This window comes from Calonectris borealis, chromosome 6 (assembly GCF_964195595.1).
Source record: "Calonectris borealis chromosome 6, bCalBor7.hap1.2, whole genome shotgun sequence".
Taxonomy (NCBI): domain Eukaryota; kingdom Metazoa; phylum Chordata; class Aves; order Procellariiformes; family Procellariidae; genus Calonectris; species Calonectris borealis.
Genome location: NC_134317.1, coordinates 29,826,320 through 29,849,130, shown reverse-complemented (window position 1 = coordinate 29,849,130; position 22,811 = coordinate 29,826,320). Strand labels below are relative to the sequence as shown.

Sequence of the window (22,811 nt, the reverse complement as noted above, 5' to 3'; positions counted from 1 at the left end):
TGAAGCTTTTCAGTGAATGCTGGAGGGCGCTATAATAATTCCAGTTTCTTGGAACTGCTTTCTCATTACACAGAAATCCTAGTCAAGCATGCATTGTCTGCAAACTATGTTATTGTTAACAATACCTGTAAGAGTAACATCATAATGGAGCAAGCCTTGCAATAGCAGTACAGAGTTCAGATGTGCCTGAAAGGAAATAGGGGAGAAATGACTGACTCCAAAGCAAACAGCCTTGCTTGTGCACTTTGCATCCATCTGATCTCATTGTTGTGCCACCCTTACTTAGAGTGGGGCATGTTGAGAAGGGAATAGGTCTGGGGAGGAAATGGATGGTCAGAATACGTCAAATGCCTCCATAAATATATGAATGGAGTATGGAGGCTTAGACTGTGGTCCTTGTATTATAAAAGTAGCTTGAGCTTTCTCTTTGAAAGCGGGGATTGAGATTGCTTGATGCGACCGTGAGCACTGCTACAACAAGTTCTGTATTGTCATTCTCTAGTTGTATGGTTATTGGTGTGTGTTGGAGCAAACTAGACTGCTATAAATCGCGTTTTGGGAAGAGGTCCTGGTTAGGAAGATAAACATCTCCATTTACATAAGCTGAAGAGATGAGTGGAAGCATACTTTGTGTGACTGCACTAAGGCTGATATTCAGGCTTTGCCAAATGTAAGTGCTATAGACAGTTGGAGCTTTAAGTGTCCATAATGCTGCTGCCACGCAGCTCAGCACACTGACTGGTGGAAAGCAGGGTGGGTGTTGTGCCAGCATGACCTGGGCTCTTCCTTCACCTTGACAGCAAAAGGTGCCATTCAGCACAGCTCCCATCACTTTGTGCAAGGGATATTAGGACATTGTCCGTGGTGAGTCAAAGCTGCAGGGTCACAGAAAAATCAGTTGCTGCTGCTAGTGCTGTTTTTTTCTGTAACCCCCTGGGTGAGGCACCTTCCACTTGAGCAGGTCTGTAGCTTGGTAGCCCCAAGGAACAAGCTGACCTGGCAGGCCAGGAAGGAGAGCGTCAGTCACACCAGGGAGCACCACAGGTTTCCCAACTGAGCTCCTCTGTGGTGGCTCGGATTGCCCAGGGAGGGCTCTCGCAGAGAGTAGTGGGGTCCTGCACTACCCCTGCCTCAGGGGAGGCACGAGGGCTTTGTCAGCAGTGAAGGAAGGTGGTCCTGCACAAGGCTGCACTCAGCAGCCACCTTGCAGCACTTGTTGCCGGTCTCCAGCAGTGACTGGGAGCACCTTAGGGGACTTTGCGCCAGGTGTGTGCTCATACAAAGCAGTTGGGAGGGGAAGAGGGGGTTGTTTCTCTCTCAGGTAAGGGAATGCCTCTGCTGTTACAAGTACTGCGAGTTATTTGGTTGTGCTGTGGCTCCACAAGTCATCCGGGTGCCCTGTCGCCTGGATTAGACACTAGGGGTAGATCTGTTCAGTTTTCTGGAATACTAAATGCTCCTTTCTGGGAACAGTAAAGCTTTTGTGTACTAACCAGGAGTGTTTCACTGTTCTGTGAATCCATAGCATCCTAAGTAATACATGTATTGAAGAGTATCCTCTAAAGAGTGGATACATAGTAGATGTTTAAAACCTCAACCTTGGCAGTCCAAAGACCCAATCTATGGAAAACTGTCCTGCATTAATAAGGTCAGTGCTTATTCTGTTCCGAGACAAATTGTCAAATTTATATCTTGGATCTAATGTGTGGGGGCAACATGCATAAGGATATTGATTCTTGTTTCCATATAACCATGAATATGCACAAAATACTTTCAAAGGAATCAAATGGGAAAAGTTGGAGCTGTCGGTTGTTAGCCCAGTGCTTCCTGCAATTCATATAGAAGCAAGTTTGGCTGCCATGAAGTTACCACTTTTTAATTTCTCCTACTTTCTCTTAAATTAAAGCTTATGCAAATACCACTAGGTTTGAGGTAGCTAGACACTTCTTATTCCTGAGAAAAAAAGCTGGTCGTCGTCATAGCTGGAGATGGGAAACCAGTCAAAAGTACTGCTTGCTTGTGTCATTATGTAGCTGGACGCTGTCCAGGTTAGACTGCGGAAAAGCAGTGCGTGTTTATGTGTGGGAACACTTCCTCACTGCAGAAGAGGGGAAACTGCCGTTACAGAACCGCAGCACGTTACCAGTCTCTAATGTAGTAAGCGTGTCACACGCTCACACCTTGGTCTTCAGTTAAAAGCACAGCTTTAATAACCCACACTTCTCTCTGAACTTCTCCATGTAGCTGCAGGACTTCAAGCAATAGACAAAGCCATAGGTAGTGCAGATGAGAACCTATTCCTTCACAGTCCCAAAAGCAAATTCAAAGCTTATAATATTTGGTCTGATGGCTGAGGAAATCTGTCTATGTATGATATATGAACAGTTAGAGAAATTTTTGAAGTGGTGCAGCGTTGCACTTATGAAGTCTGAGACCTGGACTTGGAGCAGGAGATTTGATCCGGTTTCTGCCTCTCCACAGTTAAGTGTCACGTAGCAGCACGTATCCGAGAGAGGACCAGTTCCTGGGTCAGTGCTCCAGACTAAACCCAGCCTTTGTGGGGGGGTACTACTGGGAGACTGAGGAGTTGGTTAAGTCAATGCCGAGAGCAGCAGCTTCCCCCCAGGCTGTTCGATGGATGCTGGGCACAGCTGCGGCCTGGATGCAAGAGCAGGTAAAAAACATCGTTAGTTCCTTCATGCTTTGAGTTACCAGCTTTGGCGGGGAAATTTCTTGTACTGGCTCAGAAAGTGCCACACTGCAGCATGGCCTGCTATACTGTTAGTGGTAAAGATGAGGACCGTCCCATGACTTACGACAAAAACAAGCTCTTTTAAAAGAAAATTTTAACAGGAACAAATAGACTGACATTCGATTACTGTGTTTCTACAAATTAGAGCATTCTCAATTATGCTTGTGGTTGCTCAGAAATAATACATGTTGAGTGGATGTCTATGCTGGTCTGACGTGGAGCCCTTGTACTTACCTAGGGGCCATATGTCCTCGTGTGTTACATGCTTCCATTAAGTAACTTACTCAACAAACCTACAAAAACGTGAAGATGTGCTGCTGTGCTTGCTCAGTTCTGAACAATAAATCTCCAAACTGAATTATAGTATGTGCAGCTTTCAGATAATGTTTTTGTGACCTTTTGCTTTCAATAGTATTGGTTTGAGCATCACTACTACTAAAATTCCTGTTTACTTACTTAATTTTTCTCTTCAAGCTTTCTGAGGGCACTTAAACAGTCTCTAATGTATTTCTGATGGATGATTCACATTAAATTAATTTTTCAGCTCTTGTGGGTAGGAATCTGTAGTAAGTGCATTTGGAACAAAAGAGGGGTTTTCGGGTTTGTACAACACAACTTGCTGTTGTGTTGTGTTGGTTTTATTCTTAAGTGCCCAGCAAGCTCACTCTTCAGTATTTTGTGCTGTAATTGTGAAAGTTTTCAAAAACAATTTTATTAATTTTTCTTGTAGAATCAAAAGCAGATATGCATCTCTGTGTATTGCTTTTGTATTCATACACTGCAAAAGGCTTAACTCCTCTTTCAGGAATGACTGTCTATTGCAATTATAGCCAAAAGGTTGCATGTTCATATTGAGTTTACAGATAAATCCTCCTATATTCAAATGACAGGAAATAGGTGGATGATAGTGGATCCATTAAGACAGTGCTCCCTGACTCTATAGTCCTAAATGAGAAACATGCTTTCATACATAACCTTGGGAGATACTAAGACAAAAGTGTATTTTGTTTCCCTGTGTGGAGCTGGAGAAGCAAAAAAGTATCCATAGTTATTTGGTAACTGTGTCATGCATTTAGTTTTCCCAGGCTGGCTTCACTGAGTTTTATTCAGTAATCCATTAAAATGATGACCATATTATTTGGTTATTATGAGGCCTTCAAAATATTTTTTAAATAATTACATCATTTTAGACTTTTTGTAATTATATGATTCAGATGTCTGAACAGCAAAAGGCTTCCCTCACTAACTAATGCATACAGGCCTCGTTCAACCCAGTGAACCCAGCAGACGGGACTGAGGCAAGCCCAGCAACCCTCCTCCTGCACCTCCCGGGGTGCTGAGGCGCTGGTCCCATGCGCGTCAGAAAGCCTGCGTGCAATGTCCCCTCACAGACAGAACCTCGCTGCGAGATGGGACAGGTTGAGAGATCTTCCAGAAAAGAAAACTCTAGCCAATTTCCACTGCTATGAAGGTGGTGATATCTTGAACACAAAAATTAAATAAAATGGAGAGAATAAATAAGGAAAAAATGATTGAAAATTAAAAACTACTCCATTCCACGTTCATGACGTTTTTAATACTCATCTTGTTAAGATGCAGAACAAGGACTATTGAATTTCCATTCATTAGCAGTCAACAAGATATGAATGAGTATTAACTTTGAACAAAAACTGATTTATAACATCAAGTTGTGCACTTAAAAAAATAATTACAAATCATTTTTAAAAGGAAGAGTAACAGTGGAAGCAATAATGAATAGAAAACATGACTGATTAGGCTTAAAACATAACTTCAAGTATTCTATGGCATTTCCTCAGACATTTGTCTTAAATTTGTTTGTGCAATACCCATCTTTGCATAGTAAAGAAAAATTGGTTAAACTCCAGCCTTAAGTAATCTGTTTCTTTCAACGTGCACCTGTACAGCTGCCATTTGCCTAGTAGCCTTCTCTTTTAGGAGGATCAGATCAAATCAGTGAGATCATGCAGCAAACTGGAACGAGCTCTACAGTTACACAGCTTCTTGTCCAGATGAGTAGATAATTAATGGAGCAAATGTATAGTGGATGAAATGGAGGCAGTGCTGACCAGGTCGTCTTTTGATGATGCTTTGTGAGGAACAAATCAACACTAAATAGATATGTACTTCCCAGAGCATAGCAAAGGCGGGATGCAGAAAATAAACACCTACCAAAACCAGTTTTTTAATTGTCTACCACCACAGAAAGCACTTCAGCGTGTACCTACTCCAAGCTGTGTTGTCACTTGCGCTGTGCACACACAGGGCAGAAAGCAAATGTGTTCTTCCACATCCACGCAAGGGCTGATGAGTGGAGCATAAACTCAGGCAAGAAATCGTAATTCCTATGAAACTGCTGGTGTAAATAAAAACGTTACTCCAGCACTGAACATATGTACATAGCAACTGGGGACCACTGTGGTCTGATTTAAAAACATCACATCACACACTAACAATGTTGTTTGTGAAATGCTTCTCAAAGGTTTATTCCACAGGCAGTTTATGTATATCTAGTTGATTTTACTTATTTTAATTTTTGGTAACCACTAGTGTTTCTGTTGGGGGTTACACCTGCTTTGGAAGCAGACCCCTAACAAAGTTGGGGATTATGTTCCCAAGCAAAGTACTTTACAGGACAATAATACAGTTGCAAGTATTTTTGGTTTGCCGTAAAAGTATTGTCACTAACTTCATTCTGCTTGAAGCCAGGCAGGAATTTTTCAGAATAAGACTTATATTATATATATCAATGTTGACCACCTGTGTGCAGCACCTTTAACTCATAACGTAGCAAGTGTTAATGTGATTATGTTAAAGCTGTTTAAAAAACATTTAATAATAACTGTAAACCAAAACAATATATTGCAGGTCTCTTGTGAGACTGTTGGATTGAACACATCATAATAAGAAATAGAATTGAAACGAGATTTAAGTCACAGGAAATCTGCAGCATTTTCTTAATGTTTTGGCTCTTAAAGCTAACTCAGGAAATGAATTTCCACTGAACAAAGATGGAGTAAGTAACTGGACTTCCGTTGTTACTAATATCCAACCTTTAAATTAAATCCAAAATTACAAAAGCTTTAAATTCTGATTATCAGATGCAGCAGTGAAATTTTCAGGTCACTTCACTTACATAAACTGAGTTGCCGAAGCTTTAAATCAAGATGAAAAGGATGAGCCAGACCGTACAGCCCTGCACCTTCAGGGAGGCCTAAACTAGACATCTTCATTCCTTTCTCAAGCCAGGCACAGCCAGGCTTGGTTGCTAGGGCACTGTACTGCTGCCGGCACTTCTCTGCAAAAACCTGTGTTTGTACACAAGGTGTACCTAACAGGAATTACAACACACAACCCCCTGAAATTACACGGCATTTTGCACACTTTGTGATGGTAACTAGCTATCGGTAGCTAAGGGTCAAAGTATTAATTTTGCATTATACTTTGAAGACTGAGATGCATCAAAGAGATACAGGGAGTGAGTTAGAGGTGTCCGTCACCTTTGCAAGCTGGTTTGGGTGGGTGGCCAGAAGGCAAGAAAAGAACAACTCGTTCCAAGCTTTTAACATTTTGTGAGTATTTTAAGGCTTATTTAAGTTTTTATTTCACAGGATCTAGACAGGAAAAAAAGTAGCTATAGGTTTTTTTTTTTTTAAAAAAAAAAAAGCTTGGCACTTCTGTGATTAGTTTGAGGGGGTGTCACTTATCTTACATTATATTACAGAAAATCTGTTTAACAGCGAGAAAAAAGTAATCCAGACTTATAGTCAATACATAGATATGCATTTATACATTTTAATTGTTTTTGGTTTCAAGCATACAAACTTTAGATCACATCTGTTTGGTGTCAGAACTCCCTGCATCTGCATGCTATTATCTGCCTTTTTTGAGCAAGCCCAGAACATCCGCTGTACAACATGCTACAGAAAAAAAGGGGAGCAAAAAAACCCAACATCAAAAATAGATTTACATAAAGAATAGAACCTTTTCATATGGAAATCCTTTTCTCTCATATATATATATTTATATATAATCTGTGAAAATGATACGTCAAAATCTTATTTCCATATTTACACTTTTTCCTTCTTGGAAGAATTACATCCATCCCTCGATAGCTTCCACACCCAAACAGACTCCTGGCCCAGGAGACCAAAAGAAGGTGGACAGCGAGCTCGCAGAGCAGGGAACTCTGAAGTCCAGCGGCAGAATGCACTGCGTGGCTGGAAAAGCTACCAGAGCCTGGTATCGGCTTCCCAGTGGTTCGTATTTATTGGGCTGCAGATTCTGCTTGGGGTCAGCTTGCTAGCTTGGTTGTTGGTGAGCCATGCAGGTTACCCTTTCAAAATTAGCTCCTCATGCCACTGGAGTTTGATAAGAAAAAGGAAGTCATGCGAACTCAAGTGAAGTTGGAGTGCCAGCAGGCTGGGAAAAAAATCTTCTGCTATTTTGTTGTTTTGGAACAGTTCTCTTATTGCACTTAGTCTGTGTGTCTCCTCCTTTGTTTGAGGAAAGGGAAAAAAGCCACCTGATTTTGAAACAGTTTGCTTGCAACACTTAGTTAATTTTAACAAGAAAAAGGTGAATGGAGGAAGTATTTCGAACTTATCTCCAAAAAGGACAGTCTTCCACCACCTCAAATCCTAACATCCCAACATTGTGTTTATAGTTACTATTTCTCATGTTCTTGCTGATTTAGTTCCTGTGCAGCTGCAGCAGAGACATCGTACCCCAAATCCAGTAGTGCAAGAAGCAGCTTTTTGAATCGCCTTTCTTAGATAGGGCCTTGTTGACTTGGGTCGAACCTTCGTTTTTTGACATTTCTTCCAGGTTGCATCAAAAGGAGATGAAAAGAGAAAATGCAAGACATTAGTTAAATATAACAGGAACAAAGCCATTGCCAAGGTCATAGTAAAGTAAAAGGCTCACACTGAGACCGTTTAACAAGTGACTTTTCCAAGGGGTAACAATTGAAGGAATTTGGTTGTGCACTTTCTGTAGCAGAGTATCAAGTATTGATTTCCTTATGCAGTTTAAAAATCGTGCTGGCATTACAGAATTCAATTATTTCTGTAGTACTTGAAGTGGTGCTCTAAATTTGTAGAAACCCTCAGCCCACAGTAACGTGTGTCCACTAGGCCAAGAACGCATGCATGTACCTAAAGGGAATGAGTCAGAAATGCCAGTACTGGAAATACGTAAGCACGCTGAGACTTGAGTTCTCAGAGCAAGTGCTCATCTCTGGCTGTACCAGAATACCAGAATTTAGTTTACGTATTTCAGTGCGATGAAAAAGTGAGTGCCTCTGTGAGCTCTTACCACACTATTGACCATAACTGCTGTGACTCTTAGTAAGGTGCAAAATATAGCAAAGACATTGCATTCGAAGGAGACTGGACAGTTTTGTAATTTGTGTGATTAGAATTTAATGTTAACAGTGGATAGCAAGCTGGTCAGTGATATCCAGTCTCCTGCGATACTGATATCCTATCTCAAACAGCAAGACATTAGGAAGCGACAACAAAAAATTGGGTGCACCCTCCCCAGTATCTGGCTTTATGTGGGGCATCAAGCAAGGGGCTCATGCATTTAGTTTTAACGTTGGGCATATGCACCACTACCGCCACCAAACTGACATGCAAAAAATACAGAACAGGAATTCATAAATTCCCTAAAGCTACATACCAGCCCCAGGATTTTCTATTTTCTGCAGCCCTGCTAGCTACTACCACTGCTACGATATTTAAAAATATTCTATACGCAAGCTTTGCGGGGTGGTCGAAGAGACTAATGGATGTATGCAAAGGCAACTTCTTTTTGAGAAGACTTCCAGAGACTGGTAATTCTTGGGCTTCCTTTGTTTTGTTTTGTTTTTTTTTCCTTGGGTACCAGTGCCTACATTTTTGCGAGGTGAATGCTTAAGAATTGCTATATTCACTATATTCATCTTTCAATCATTTCCCCTGTAGGAGTACTGTATTAATGCTCCTTTTGAATTAGGCTGACATTACTTCAGTATCTCAATCCATCCTTCTCTGTACTACAGGTAAATTTGAGATGAGCAAATTTATTTTTTCAGGCCAACTTGCAGAACTGCATGATAGGAAGTATGAATATAACATAATTTGGTTAAATGTAAGTTAAAACCTGCTTTGCATCTGCTTGACCTGTCAGTTTCAATAGGGAAAGGACATGCCTGCTTCTCTTCCCCTTCTGCCGCCCCCCCTTTAAATACTGTCTAGCATACTTGAATTCAAACACTACCCATGAGCACTACCCCTTAAAACAAATCATCAGTGCATGTAAAAAAATCTAGATGATGTAACTTGTCCTCCTACTCTAGGGAAAGTACCACATTGCAGTTCGCTTCCAGTTTGAAGAGGACAAGTCATTAAAACATACACTGAATTACATTCTGTTACTGGAGCTTATTTTAATTAAAGAAATGGATTTTATAAGTCTTAGAACAAGGTACAGAGGACAGATGCTATGCTAGCTTCTCAGTACTACTCTTGTAACAAAACTCTCTTGACTTTCATCCTTTCAAATCTTTTCTAACCTGATCTCCACCAGCGTAGCATTCCAGTAAGGAGCGTTCAGTTGTACGACAGCTCAGCCAGCACCCAGGCTATGGGGCAACAGGCAAAGTCTGCTGTGTCCTTGCCATGCATTCTGTGATCTGTCCAAACCATACATTTACTCATTTCCTAGTTTTATCTGGCAGAAATACACACTTCAAGGAATAAGATACTAACCAAACCACTGCCTGCCTTCACTTAGGGTATTCTGCTAACAGCGTTGTATGAGAAAGAAATATGTGAAGAACTAAGGGACTATTTAACATAAAAGCCTGAAATAGCGTCTGAAATATGGAACGTCAGGTACAGTGTCAATAAGGGAACAGTGCACATGTACAAAGCCACATCTCTCTGCTGCGATGGTAGCGCTTCACAGAGGTAGGCAGCCAGGTGTTACCCTGCAGGAATCGGAACTCTGTTCTGATTCCCTGACCTGCTTTAACAACTTCATCCCAAATTACCAACCATTTTAATACTAAAATGAAGGCAGTACTCTTACTTAAATCGGCAAATAGAACAAGTCTCTCTCTTCCCCAAGAAAATTACAATAAAAAGATAGGAAACTAGGTGAGGATTGGGTCCTGGATCTCTGCACCTCTTTATAGCTATGTATTATAGAAGTACAAGGTTCCTTTCAGTATGCTTCAGTAAAACGATAAGGCAGAGGGCAGAAGAGTCCTCTGTGGAAGGACACGTAGGAGAATGATGCTGTTTCCTAGTTCTTTGTTGTTTTATGTGGAAGGTCTTAGAATATCAACTTCTTTTTGCAGTTAATAATTTAATGCCTCTTTAAATAATGAGAGTCAGCTTTTCAGTCTATAATCCAGCCAGAAAAAGTGTCTCTAACAAAAACAAAATTATAGGTGATTCTGAATCAAAAAAGTACAGCACATCACTGCCTCTGTAACGTGGTCATCTTTACAAATGAAAAATATTTCAGAAAAGAAAACTAGTTTCAAAAAAGGCTGGATGTATGTAAGAAATACCTTGCTGCAATCCTCTGCATTTTTTTGGCAACTAATTAGGAATGTGGTTACGCAGTATATTACTTCCAAATCTGTGCCTTTGTGATCACATAAATACAAAGCTTTAAGTATTTAAAAATACAAAGCTTTAAGTATTTAAAGATTTATCCAAAACCAGTATTTTAACCACTTCAAATAGCTAATGTTTTCACAGGCATTCCTAAAGCATAGTTCAAATCCTGAAGAAGAGATTAAATAAATGACCCTTTGCTACAAGACAGATTGAAATTAACAAAATGAGGGACTATATTCTAATATTTTGGAAAAAAGTGAGAAAATATCTCACGTTTGACTCTAATGCTGATGTTTGTGTCATGATGGCTGTATTTAGGTCCACGATCCATGCTTTACGGAAATGCTAGTAAAGGACCGAAACCTCTTTCCTCACAAAGTCGCCATTAGCATTCCACTGCCTTATCTTGCAGAATCTTTTGGGGTCTAAACGCATCTGCACAGGCCAGTTAAAAACTTGGCACCTGTAAGGACTGGGTAAGTCTTTGATCCATCCATTAATCTTCCATTAAAAGTACAGAAAACCCTGCAGCTCTTCAGCTAAGGAACAATTGCTGGAAATAGCATTGCGCCTACAATCAACTCTTCCCTGTCAGCCACTTCTGCGTTCTGATGTGATGAGAAGCAGCTTTTCATATGCATTTCCACATCACTTTTACTAGCATTGCCTCTTAGCAGTGTTGCTTTATTACCAAAAATTGCTTTAATACTGTTAAAGTCAGTAACAAAAGCATTTAATTGGCTTATATTACTGCAGTAGCTTTGCAAAGGTAAGTGAATATATGCTAGGGAAAAAAGTGAGCACAGGCCCCTGAGACTGCGATTGCAGCCAATGCACAGAACTACTACTCTAATGGTAAAAATGTCCTTCTTGTAATGGTCCTATATTAAACACTATATATTGAAATCTTGCACAGACTTGCTAAATGAACTTTACATTTCACAAATGCCGTACTTCTGTACATTACCCAGCAGAGTTCAGGTAGAAATATGTAGGACTCCCTTACTGCAGTCTAAACACCAACACCTTTAAAAATACTGTGCAAGGCTCAACTGAAGTAAAATCTACGTCTTAACAAGGTTTCCACCCACAGCCTCTAGCTCTAAGCCACCCAAAATGTGTAATGAGGCTCTATACCCCCTAAAATGGTCAGTTAACTTATTTCTTTCCTATTCTACCCACCCATTAACTCGATTAGAAAAATTAACCTAGGATTCGTTCTTGAAACTGGAAGTTGTTGTTTGTTTTTTTTTTTTTTTACTTTGTTTCTCCAAACTTGCATCAAGCCTTCTTTTATACTTCACCTCCAACCCTCACCCCCCACCACCTCAGTTCATGAACAAAGTTTGCTTAGTTGCAGCTTACGTTTGATATGGACTTGACACCACAGTACCGTATGTTCATATGAACATCTGATAACCTGCGAAACAGAAATCACATCTCCCAGTTTGTAAAGCATTAGCTACCTTCTCTCATATTTGCAGAGACTAAACATATCACTTAAAAAGGAAAAGTTAAGATCCTCTTTGTTATCCTCATCTGTCCCTCCAGATACATCTGAAGCAAAGTATCGAGGGTCTACATGTGCTAGCCCTCTTGCATACAAGCTGAAAAGCCTTTTCAGTTCCCCTCTGACCCCCAGAAGAAACATGCACTTCAAGCTGTGAGCTAGGCCAGGCCAGTGTATTTGAGGTTCTGCTACAGAAAAAAACATTTGTATCTTGCTCTTTTGAGAATAAGAGCTTCAAGAGACGCTTCCAATACAGATCTCTACAGGGACAACAAGCTTCTACGTTTGGGCAAACGAATGACACCAGGATGCAAAGCTGATCACTTGTGAGAGTAGTTTGAGACATGTGGAACACAAAGAAGAAATAAAAAAACAATTAAATACTGTATTGTTTCAGATGGGGAGAAATTCTTCTAAAGATCTGTGTTCATGCAAGTTTGTGAGCGTAGGCCCCCCAGTCAGCAGCCGGACTGCTCGCACAGCTCGCACAGCTGCTAGCAGGTGCTGCAGCACTGATGTAAAAGAGCAAAGGTTGTTACAGCACAGGACAGCTTAAAAACATTAAGAGGAAGAAACCACCTAAAGTTTTTATATTTTAATGACGTACTGTGTTTTCAACAAATTACCTTCTGCAACACGAATGTATCATTTAGGGATGACTACTCGTGCGTCTGGAAAGTATATGAATTGCTAAGTAACAGACGTGTCTCTGATAACAGAAAACTGGTCCAAAAGTATAATCTGATGTTTATTTTTTCCAACAAAATCTAGCTTGGTTAATTCCCATGGGAACTTGCAATATCAATGTTTCTAATGTTATCACTTTAAATGTGCATGCATTGTTGTTCTCAATAAATCAAAAATTTTAACAGAAATGTTAATGCAAGCCTTGCAGAAAATTTGGCTGTATTATTTAAAAAGCTAACTGCAGTGAAATGTGGGGGGGGAAAAACCACCCTCAGTTCTGCAACTAACTGAAACCTTTATGTATTGTTTAAATGCTTTATTTAGGTTAAAAGACAACACTCTCCTATAATTCTGCATCTACTAGGATACAGTAGAAAAAAAATGTACATGTACTTGTATTAGTTAATGCTACAGAATATGTCCAATTATTACAGAGAGTCTGTAAAAAACCATTATTCCCAGACTAGGCCTTTACATAGCAGAAATCTTTCAATCCATCAAATGAAAAGAATCCCAGTTCCTTCTCGTGTTAACACCACATGTGAATCCACGTCTGTCACTGCATATTCTAAAATATGCGCCTCATTTGAATTTCTGCCTTTGAACATAGATTTGATGAAACAACATAACAAATAAAAATGCATAAATACTAAATTATTTTACTGTTTAGAAAGATGGGAAATACAAATCTCAGCCATATGAGACACAATGCAAAAGATAGAGGATTGAACTAAAACTACGTTGTTTAGAGCTGCCCTTTAGTAACTTCTAAATACTGGAGGCTGACCTAGGGGTATTTATTGTACAAATAAGTGGATTTAATTTATTTAACTGAGAAGAAGCTGTAAGAAAAAAAAATACAGCAGCTCAAGGGAAGTCTATCAGCAGGAATTAAAAAGGCTCATGAAGATCATACACCCATGCTTAAAGACGGATGTTTTGATACATTTTGTATTTAATCTTTTCTTACTAAAGCAAATGAGGAGCACTGACTCCCACAGCCGATGCATGCAGCTCTGCAGCTCTTGCCAGTGTCAAGGGGAAGCGCAGGGAGCGTTACTTCCCTCAGAACAAGCATTTAGAGGAAAATGAATGCGGCAGGTGCTGGCTCTTTCTGAAAACACCGACAGCAGCAGCCAGTGCAACAGGAAGGAGTAATTGCCTTATCCAGAAGAAAGAGCAAAGTCTGTTTTCAGCAGGGCTGAAAGAGATTTAGCAATATTTCGCTTCTATATGCATGTGCAATTAAGGTCACCTGACACTATGAAAATATAACAGTCTAAACCAGAAATAAACAAACATTTTCAGGTGACCTTTGAAAGTGAATTAACAGATAAATATGACCTGATGACTATCTTCTACTTTGATAGCCGCCTTAATCAATTAGGGAATAATTTTTTCCCCTCCTCAACTCAGACATGGAATATGAATATAGGCCATATAAAATATTCTTTGAATTATTATAGAAACCTGATTGAGGAATTATGGCTTATTGTTGCATCATGGCTTAATCTTGGTTCATGTTATTGGAAAGAAATAGCAACTTGAATACCATGAGAAATTACTTGCTCTTGTGCTTAACACGTCCGTGATTTGTAAGGTTATAAACATTGATTCTAACTGTAGATCCTTTTACCAAATATGGACCATGCATGTAGGTACACTTGACACTACAAAAAAAGGCAAGAACTAAATACCTGTGTACAAGATTCTCTCTCTGCTTTAACAGTCACAAGCAGAATGAGTAGTATGTTGCTCTTCATAGTTATAAAACACATTGAACTACAATTGGGTGAGAAATGTTTTCATCTTTCAGGAGACAGTTCAAGATTTCAAAATGTTCTCTCTAAACCCATTTTTTTTTAAAAAAATTGTGAATTGATAATAAAAAAAAATCAGTAACCACAAACAAAAGTTTGCTCTGGTATGTCCGAGTCAACTTTGTCAACACATTTGTTACTGAAAACTACTCAGCTACTGCCACCACTTACCATTTACACATGAAGTCTTTAATTATAAAAAAGTTTATCGGTTTTGAAAGGACTACTGCATTCAAAATAAATATTCCTCAAGACCAGTATGTTTCGAGGTTTTTAACCACTGTCGTCAACTTCTGAGAACAACGCTACTAATTGGAGGTGAAAAAAAGACCTTGTTCCCTAAGTGTTAGGGTGAACTCATGACAGTTAAATTCATTCTTTTATTGTTCTTCAACTTTGCACCCTGATGACATCTGCTAGTTTCAAATCCATTTCCTCCTCTTGTTCAGTGCATGCGTAAATCTTTCTCTTTAAAGCAGTTTGTTATAGTTTGGGGGGCGGGGGGTGAAGTTACCTTAGAAATCTTGTAGCAGGAACTCAAAATTTAGTGATGTAAGCAAGAAATAGAAATGCCATAGCCACTGAAGAGAAGACATGCGGCATTGCTTACTTAAAGCCCCATCCTGTCCCCCCAAGGACAATAGCTGCTACCAGGATGGCACCAGCGATGGAGCCTATTATAAGATTGGTTGCACTAGGACCTGTGATAAAGGATTATGGTAAGACAGATATAAGAACCAACCACTTTATTCACATTAAGTGAAGCAACTGAAGGGTAGTCAAACAGTTCAAGGAATACAGACAGCACACAAGGCGATGTCTCCAGACAATTTCAGCAAGCCCAACTTACTTTTCTTTAACAGTAAGAATGAACAAAGCTGTTGGTCTCTGCATTGTTCTATGCTGACTTCTAGCATAGATAAAAATCTAGTGTTAGACAGTAAATTCCATTGTGACTGACTTCATTATCTAGTGAATGAACTGTCAGCTGAGGACACTAAGATATTTGTGAATAATTCCTTAACTTAAAGGAAAAAGTATGAATGCTGTATGTTTTATGACTACAGAAAATGAGAAGAGGAAAAAAAAAATATCAAAAAGCCTAACTTTTTTCATGATATCCTGAAAGGTGGTAGATATTTTAATTTGAGGTGAGAGCATCTAGCAGCACTTGCTAATCAGAGTCCAAACTCCCTACAGTTACGTTAATGCTAAATTTACAAACCATTGTTTGACAAAAGCAAAGGATTATATGATAAGGAACAAAAGTTGAAATAAAAGCTGTATTCCCATTAAGCTTTCCAAACATCAAAGCATCTCTTCAACATCCTCAAGAAGCTACTTAACAACAAAGTGGGGAAGGGTGGAGCAGGAAAAACGAGCAACAAAAAGAAGCAGCACAAAATAAGTTTGTGCAATTTTCTGAAGAGAACACCTAAATAAGATATTCAAAATTGACTCTTAAATGCTCTATTTACACAGGGTGGAAGAAAACTGACAATAGGCTTGAGTAACATTTTAATTGCTCTGTACAAAAATTTTCTATTGAGCAGTCTTTGATGTAAAGCTAATTGCATCTGAACTCAAGGCAAAATGAAACAAACCCAACAGTTCTTCTGCAGCATATTGCACATTTTTTGTTTAAACATTTACATATCCAGGAATAGCCTTCAAAAACAGTTCTTACCTCCTATCCCAGTCTCCCCAAACCAAGCAATTGAAATTTTCCTATTTTAAATGTTCTGAAACTGAGTTTGGAAAACTGTCAGACAGCTAACAAAGGAAGAAAAAGGAGCAGCCAGAGATTAGCAAAGGAAAGAGCAAGGGCAGCTGCAACAACTGAAAGTTTTAAGCTGTTAGGTCGGTATCACAAAACCTTCTGCCTAGTCCCAGACACTACAGTAAGTACCTGCCCCAAGTTTTAAAATTTACTGCAGTGACCTAACTTCATTGCACCATTACATGTTTCCCATATCAGTGCTTTTGGAGATCAGATTAGCTAAAAGAAAACAAAGGTTTAAAAATTGCTTCCTGCAATTCCTACACAAAGAGTATTCAGGAATATTAATAAAAGACTTGGACTGAAAAAAAATATAGTAAGCTTTACAGATATAAGCAGTGCACAAATCTGACAACGATAATTAAAAGGTAATTCTTCACAATTTGGAAGAACATATCTTATTTGGACTTACCTTTAAAGTCACACCTGGCTCAAATCAACAGGAGTGAGCATGGTGTGGAGGGTAAATGAATGCCATTCCACAGACATTATATTCCCAATTAAGGCTTGCTTTCAACAGCAGCCTAACGAACTACTACATCTGACTCAGATCTATGGCTTACTCTGAATTTTATCAAATGATTGCACACAACAAAAGACTGAAAACACAGCAAGTAACTTCTCTGTAATAAATTTTAGAAGCCTTGAAAAATTCTAAAGCTGATTTCTTTCTAGCCATAGAATACTATCTTCCCACAAAAGAGGTACAATGATTAACTGATAGTAATATAGTCATGACTTAGATAAGGAAGTACCAAATGGCCACTTTTCTACATCCCTCTTCTTACTGTGTTCCCTGGTTAAATGTTCAGGGTGCAGGGGGATGGAAAATATTTCATAGTGCACATCCATTCAACAAACAGCAGTTTGTTATTTTAATACAGAAATTCAATATCGGTTTTATTTAGTATAAATATGGAAGAATTCAACCAAAAATTAAACAGAAAAGGATAATATACAAAACAATTAGGTTCAGTTAATAAAGTTACTAAAATTATGTTAAATAATAAATGGATCCTGATAAAAACAGTTTTTGGATCTGACCCAATTTTATATCAAGTGTCAGTGACTAAAGAAGTGATGTTCACTTTTAACACAACCCCCTGCCGAAAATCAAATGCCTGTGAGAATTAGGCTATCTGCTAGAGAGAGCCTAAGAGCAGAGTAAGTGATAGATGGTTGTGGATAAAGGCATGTCCATTCCTCTGGAATAATTTAAAAACTGTTTCACAGTATGCTGGGAGTGGCAGTTCCTATGAACGCAGAGAAACAGCTATTTTTCCTAGTAAAGAAACTGAAAAGGCTATGTTCAAGGTAAAATTTCACTGATAATCAACAAGACTATGATCTCATTTCTGACTTCAATACAAAAACAAAGCTGGTGGAATACTTATGATTACTAAACAGCAACCACTTGTTTACCAGAACGGAGTCCTCCAATTAATGAATTCCAGTTTCAAAATACAGAGATTTAAGAGGATTATTGGTAAGCCATTTTAAGACCATAACAGACTCTGCACATAAAAGTACTTACAATGGGACTACTTTTACATGTCATACCTTACCTTAAGGATGTATGCCTTATGTTTTATTAAGCATTATCAAGGAAATTGTATTATTAATAAACCAGAATTTTGCTACCAGTATGAAGCCCATTTTCATCAGTCGTTTTAGTTAGTGACATTTATGAAGAAAAGTATAAATCAACATGTTTCAGCTAAATAAGCCTCTCCAGTCACTGGACCCAGATGCTTGACATGCAAACCGAAAGTAAGAGGAAGGTTTTAACAACCACCATATTGTGGGGTCATTTTCCATCCAGACTATCACAAGATGCAACACTTCTGGTATACGTGTTCCTTCCGCCATACTACTGCTATAACCTGCAGACACGGATTTATCAGGAGGAAGCTCCTGCAACTAACTGCACCGTAACCGCCTGGCACACCACCCTTTCCTGCAAGGCGCTATCTGCTTTGGCATGGCTATCATATCATCTCTAGACATCTTCTAGGACCCCGATACAAATCCTACTGAAGGTATTAAAACAGAACACACCTTTAACACCTTTAATTTCAGTGGACTTCAGACTATTCTCTAAATTTTCATCATCATCAGACAGATTCTACAAGAATTAATATACATTGCCATTGCTTTGAAACACTGCTAGTTGTAGAAGAGGCAAGTTTACTGCAGATTGTCCTGCAGGTAACAACACACTGTGGTGGTTTGATGTTTTCTTTTCTGGCCTGTCACTTTGCCAGCCAAATCCTCTGGTTTAAGTTATCAAAGCTAAATATCCATTTTAGGATTAAATTTGGAAAAAAACTACTCCACCATTTTGTCCCCCATGATTACTAAAATAAATTCATCAAGCATTAAGAAACTAAAGTTATTTCAGCACTTTGAAGAAAAGTTTGCAATTTGCAAGTGAAGTGGTGAGGAAGGAGGAAGAAGGACAGGCATCAGGTTGTGATGAACACAACCTCCCCTGCAGCCATTGATGGTAACAGGCACCAGGGCCTGAAGGGCATTAGGAACAGAGAGGGTATTTGTGTTCCCCATGTGCTTTCCTTAAACCAAGCAACAAAAAGTAGGAACGGCTTGTCTTGAATGTACATTTGTATCTGAAGGAACCAGAGGACAGAGAAAAGACGGACGGGATCCAGGAAAGAATAATCAATAGAAACAGAAAGAAGAATGAGTCAAGTAGTGACTGATAAAAGGAGAGGAAAGATGAAGAAAAGCTGGAATTAGAGCAGAAGGATACAGGAGCTAGAACAAATGGTCAGGAACGTTGGTCAGAGCTCAGTGGATTGAGACAGCAGGTAAGGGAAGATAAAAACAAATGGGTACAAGGCAGAATGTAAGCAACAGGCAAAAGGTCCTCAACCTGTATGTAAATATTCTGTTGCAGAATCTCGGTCGCAAAATTCTACAATCTTCACAGTCTTCATTTTTAGCAAACAGCTGTAAAAGTCACCAGTATAACACAGATGTGATCTTTCTCAAGCAGACGATCTACTACCTTCTTCCTTCTATTTGTTTTTCTACTAGTTGTTCTTTGTGAGTGCAAAGGTCTCTACTCTTTTGAGAATCTAAGATAAGTTTCATGTAACAGTCCAGTTCAGCAAAAGCCAAAAACGTTGTATCTAGGGCTGCGAACTCAGACACACAAAATGCTGCCTACCAGAAGACTGCCTATGCAGCCTTAATTAGAACTGTATATGAATGCTTCTTCACACAGCCTGATTAGAAATCCAAACTGTCTTGTTATGATTCCCCCCCTTCAGAGAGATGGCACTGTCACACAACAGAGGTAATATATAGTATTAGAAACACAGTGAAGTTGGAAATCTCAGAACAGCAGAATAACAGCAATTTATTCTGTAGTTTGCACAGTGAATGCAGAATGAAGAAGACTTCTTATATGGGCATTTTTATATGTGTATATATACATATATACACACACATATATATAAAAAAATCATAGCCACTGTTAAAATTGAGGTAGTGGGCTAACACGATTCCAGTTTCCTAAAACTATGAAAAGACAATAAAAATTGCTCATACATAGTCTTTATATATGAATTCTACACTTCAGCATTCTACTGCCTTGAGGTAACAGAATCCTAGCAACGGAATATTCAGAAGCTTTACTGTAAAACTAGCTGCCTATACTATTATCATCAGCTTTCATCTTCCTAGCTAGATCGTGTGACCTATTATTAGACTGAAAGCCCCATCAATTGTAATAAACAATTTCTGCATTTTATAAAATAGTCCACGTTACTCAGTCTATTTTGCAAAATAATCACAAACTTCCATTTTTTCCCCCATTATTTTTATAATTTGGTGTAATGGAAACATTTAGACATTTAATTTTACTGTGACAATGTAAAAATTCACGTTTTATGCCCCACATTATCCCAGACAGGAGAAGGTTCAACACTGCATGAGCAAACCACATGACACAGACACAGTCAAATCACATGACAAATACGGTCACCACATGACAAAGCTAATGGGGTAATACACAGAGGGCTCGGGTGCATACGGTTACCTCACACACTAGGCACCAAACATAAAACTCAAACTAAGAAAAGTGCTTACTCTATTCCCCACCCTGTGCCTCCAAAAATCACCCCCAAGGCCAGAATGGTCCCTGCCACTGCACCTATTAGCCTGTTAGTGGCCATGCTCACTGTGTGGAGGGAAAAGGGAAGATTTTTTAAGGAAATGATCACAGATATGTCTGAAATGAAAACATGAAATAACTCCTCAAAGAAATATTTTACGCTATAATCCATCATTGGATAAACAATTCAAACCTCCTAACAAACCTTTATTTACCAAATACTGTAGCTTTAAAAGTTCTGAAATGAGCTACAGTTGGTTTTCTTTGAATGCTTGCAAATATTTCAATAAGAACTTTTCCTCCAAATGTACGACTTCCTTTTAGCTTGTGATTCTATTATTTACTTAAAAAGGGAACATCCTCAACCTACTGCTTATTTAAAACAGCCAAAATGTAAATAAATCACCTATAAGAAATATTCCTTTTAATCACCAGAAACTTACTGTATCCATAATGTAACTAAGCAAATGAAAACTGTTTGTTTGGAAACAGTTCCATCACAGGAAAAGAAAAAAACCCAACTTTTTAATTCATTCCTTTACTACTTAGTAATATTTTCCTTTGTTACTGCATTTATCAATAGGACTCTCTATTTATCAATAAGACCTAAAGACAGATAACACCATGTAAAACGAAAAACCTACCCTAAAAATGTGCTTCAGGTAACACCCTGGAAATTTCAGTATGTTCAGATAGTCTCTCTTAAGACATTGAGGTCTTATTTTTCATTTTTTAAGGGAACTCTTTTGAGAAAAAACATCTATACATTTCCTATGTTAAAGATTAAAAGCTTGATAGATTCACTGAGTCATAATAGACCACAAACAAGCAGCTGAATTCCCTGTCTAATGGGAACTTTTCCAAGGGACAAAAACTTTACAGTCTTCATGCTGAATAAAGTCTGTTTTGAAATGGTTTCAAAATTTTTTCCTGTTTTATAAATATACGCAAACACACACACACACACACTTGAGACATAAGTTTTGTATTAAAAAAACAAACAAACACTATTCCACTAGTCAAACAAAGGCCTAATTCTGCAAATGAAATTGCAAAGGAAGAATCTTGTGTGCATATGGAGTCCTACTGATTTCAAAACTACTAGCCAACATTCTAAAGTAATTCAAAGTTTCTGCAGTAGCCAAAAACTAACAGCAAGGACTTTTTGTCTTCCCAAAACTGCTAGCATGCTGTGTAGGTCTGCTAGTACAGGATACAGTAGGTTGCCGAGTTTAGAGTAATTCAGGACTCATGTATTAATACCAACATAATTAAAGACCACTAATTCTTTAAATCCTGAAATGCAGTATGGAGCCAAAAGCAATTCATGGATGATGGAAAGGTCTGAAAAGTGCAGCAGGAGTAGCAGTCAATTGTCAATTATCATAACAATACATAAATAAATAGCAATACTTCCTAGCTATACATGCTCTAATTGTAGTAAGAAAAATGCCTGGCTTTATGGTGTGAAAAATCTTAAATCTATTAGGTGAATTTTCACATCATGAGTGTTTTGTTTCTGAAATGTAACAAAACTCAAATTTAGGGCTAAGGATAACCAAGTATTTGGTTTCTGTCTTGGACTTGTAAACTAGCATATGATTTAGGAAGTACTTGTAATAACGGGAAAAAACTTAATGAAAACTACTTTAGTACGTTGGATCTTTACAATACAGAAAACTACTACTGTATTCTTGTGACATCTTCTCACAAAGGAATTCATCTGTTAGCACATCAAAAGAGATTACAGTAGTTGTCAGTGTTCAGGCTCCTAAATTCATTTCTAGGTGCTTCAACATCAATAAATTATTGTAACAACATACATAAAAATAATCCATCTTTTGAAATCATTGAGCCGCCTTGTACAAAAACATATTCTGCCTTTTTGCAGAGGACTCCATTGAAAAATGCAGTCTAAACTTTATGTCTGTACCTACTGGCAGAAATCTATGCAGATACTATTCATTTAAGACTGCTTCCCAGAATATTTCAGCATTGATATATTAATTTGCATAAAGGTATTTCCATTCTGAATTCGGTGAGTTAATTTGAATTACAAAAATCTAACCAAGATAAGTATACCTTCTGTGTTGCCTTTCCTATAGACCTTTTTACTGAGGAGGGAATTATTTCTTACCTACAGGATTTGGAAATAAGCAAAATAAAATTCATGTACTCGCAGTGTCACAACTGTAAATACTGCTCTCCTCATCCACACACAAAGAGAAGTAACCAGCTTTATAGTGCTGTTCTCCACTATTTTTTTTAAGACTCTGTAAGCAGCGTTCCACAGTTGGGAAGGTTTTTATGGGAAATGGAATGACAAGTAGCTTTGAAAGACAGGGTACAAACCAGGCAGATCTACACTGAACAGTAGGGGGGGTTAGGAGTTCAGGAAGCACCTGCACAGATTCCCTAATACAAATCTGGACTGTTCTAGAGAGCCTCCTTCACAGCGGTAACTTGTTTTAAGACGATCTCTTCAACAGTTCT

At 38.5% G+C, this 22,811-nt stretch overlaps 1 protein-coding gene across 1 annotated transcript in view; it reads right to left on the bottom strand.

Annotated features, from left to right (window-relative positions):
- Positions 1-6,553: 6,553 nt before the first annotated feature.
- The window catches only part of ADAM23 (ADAM metallopeptidase domain 23), an 82,721-nt gene continuing 66,463 nt past the window's right edge, over positions 6,554-22,811 (bottom strand). The window contains 2 exon segments of the mRNA XM_075153445.1: positions 6,554-7,543; positions 7,546-7,590. Coding sequence (XP_075009546.1) covers positions 7,440-7,543; positions 7,546-7,590 — 149 coding nt within the window. The 3' untranslated portion in view covers positions 6,554-7,439.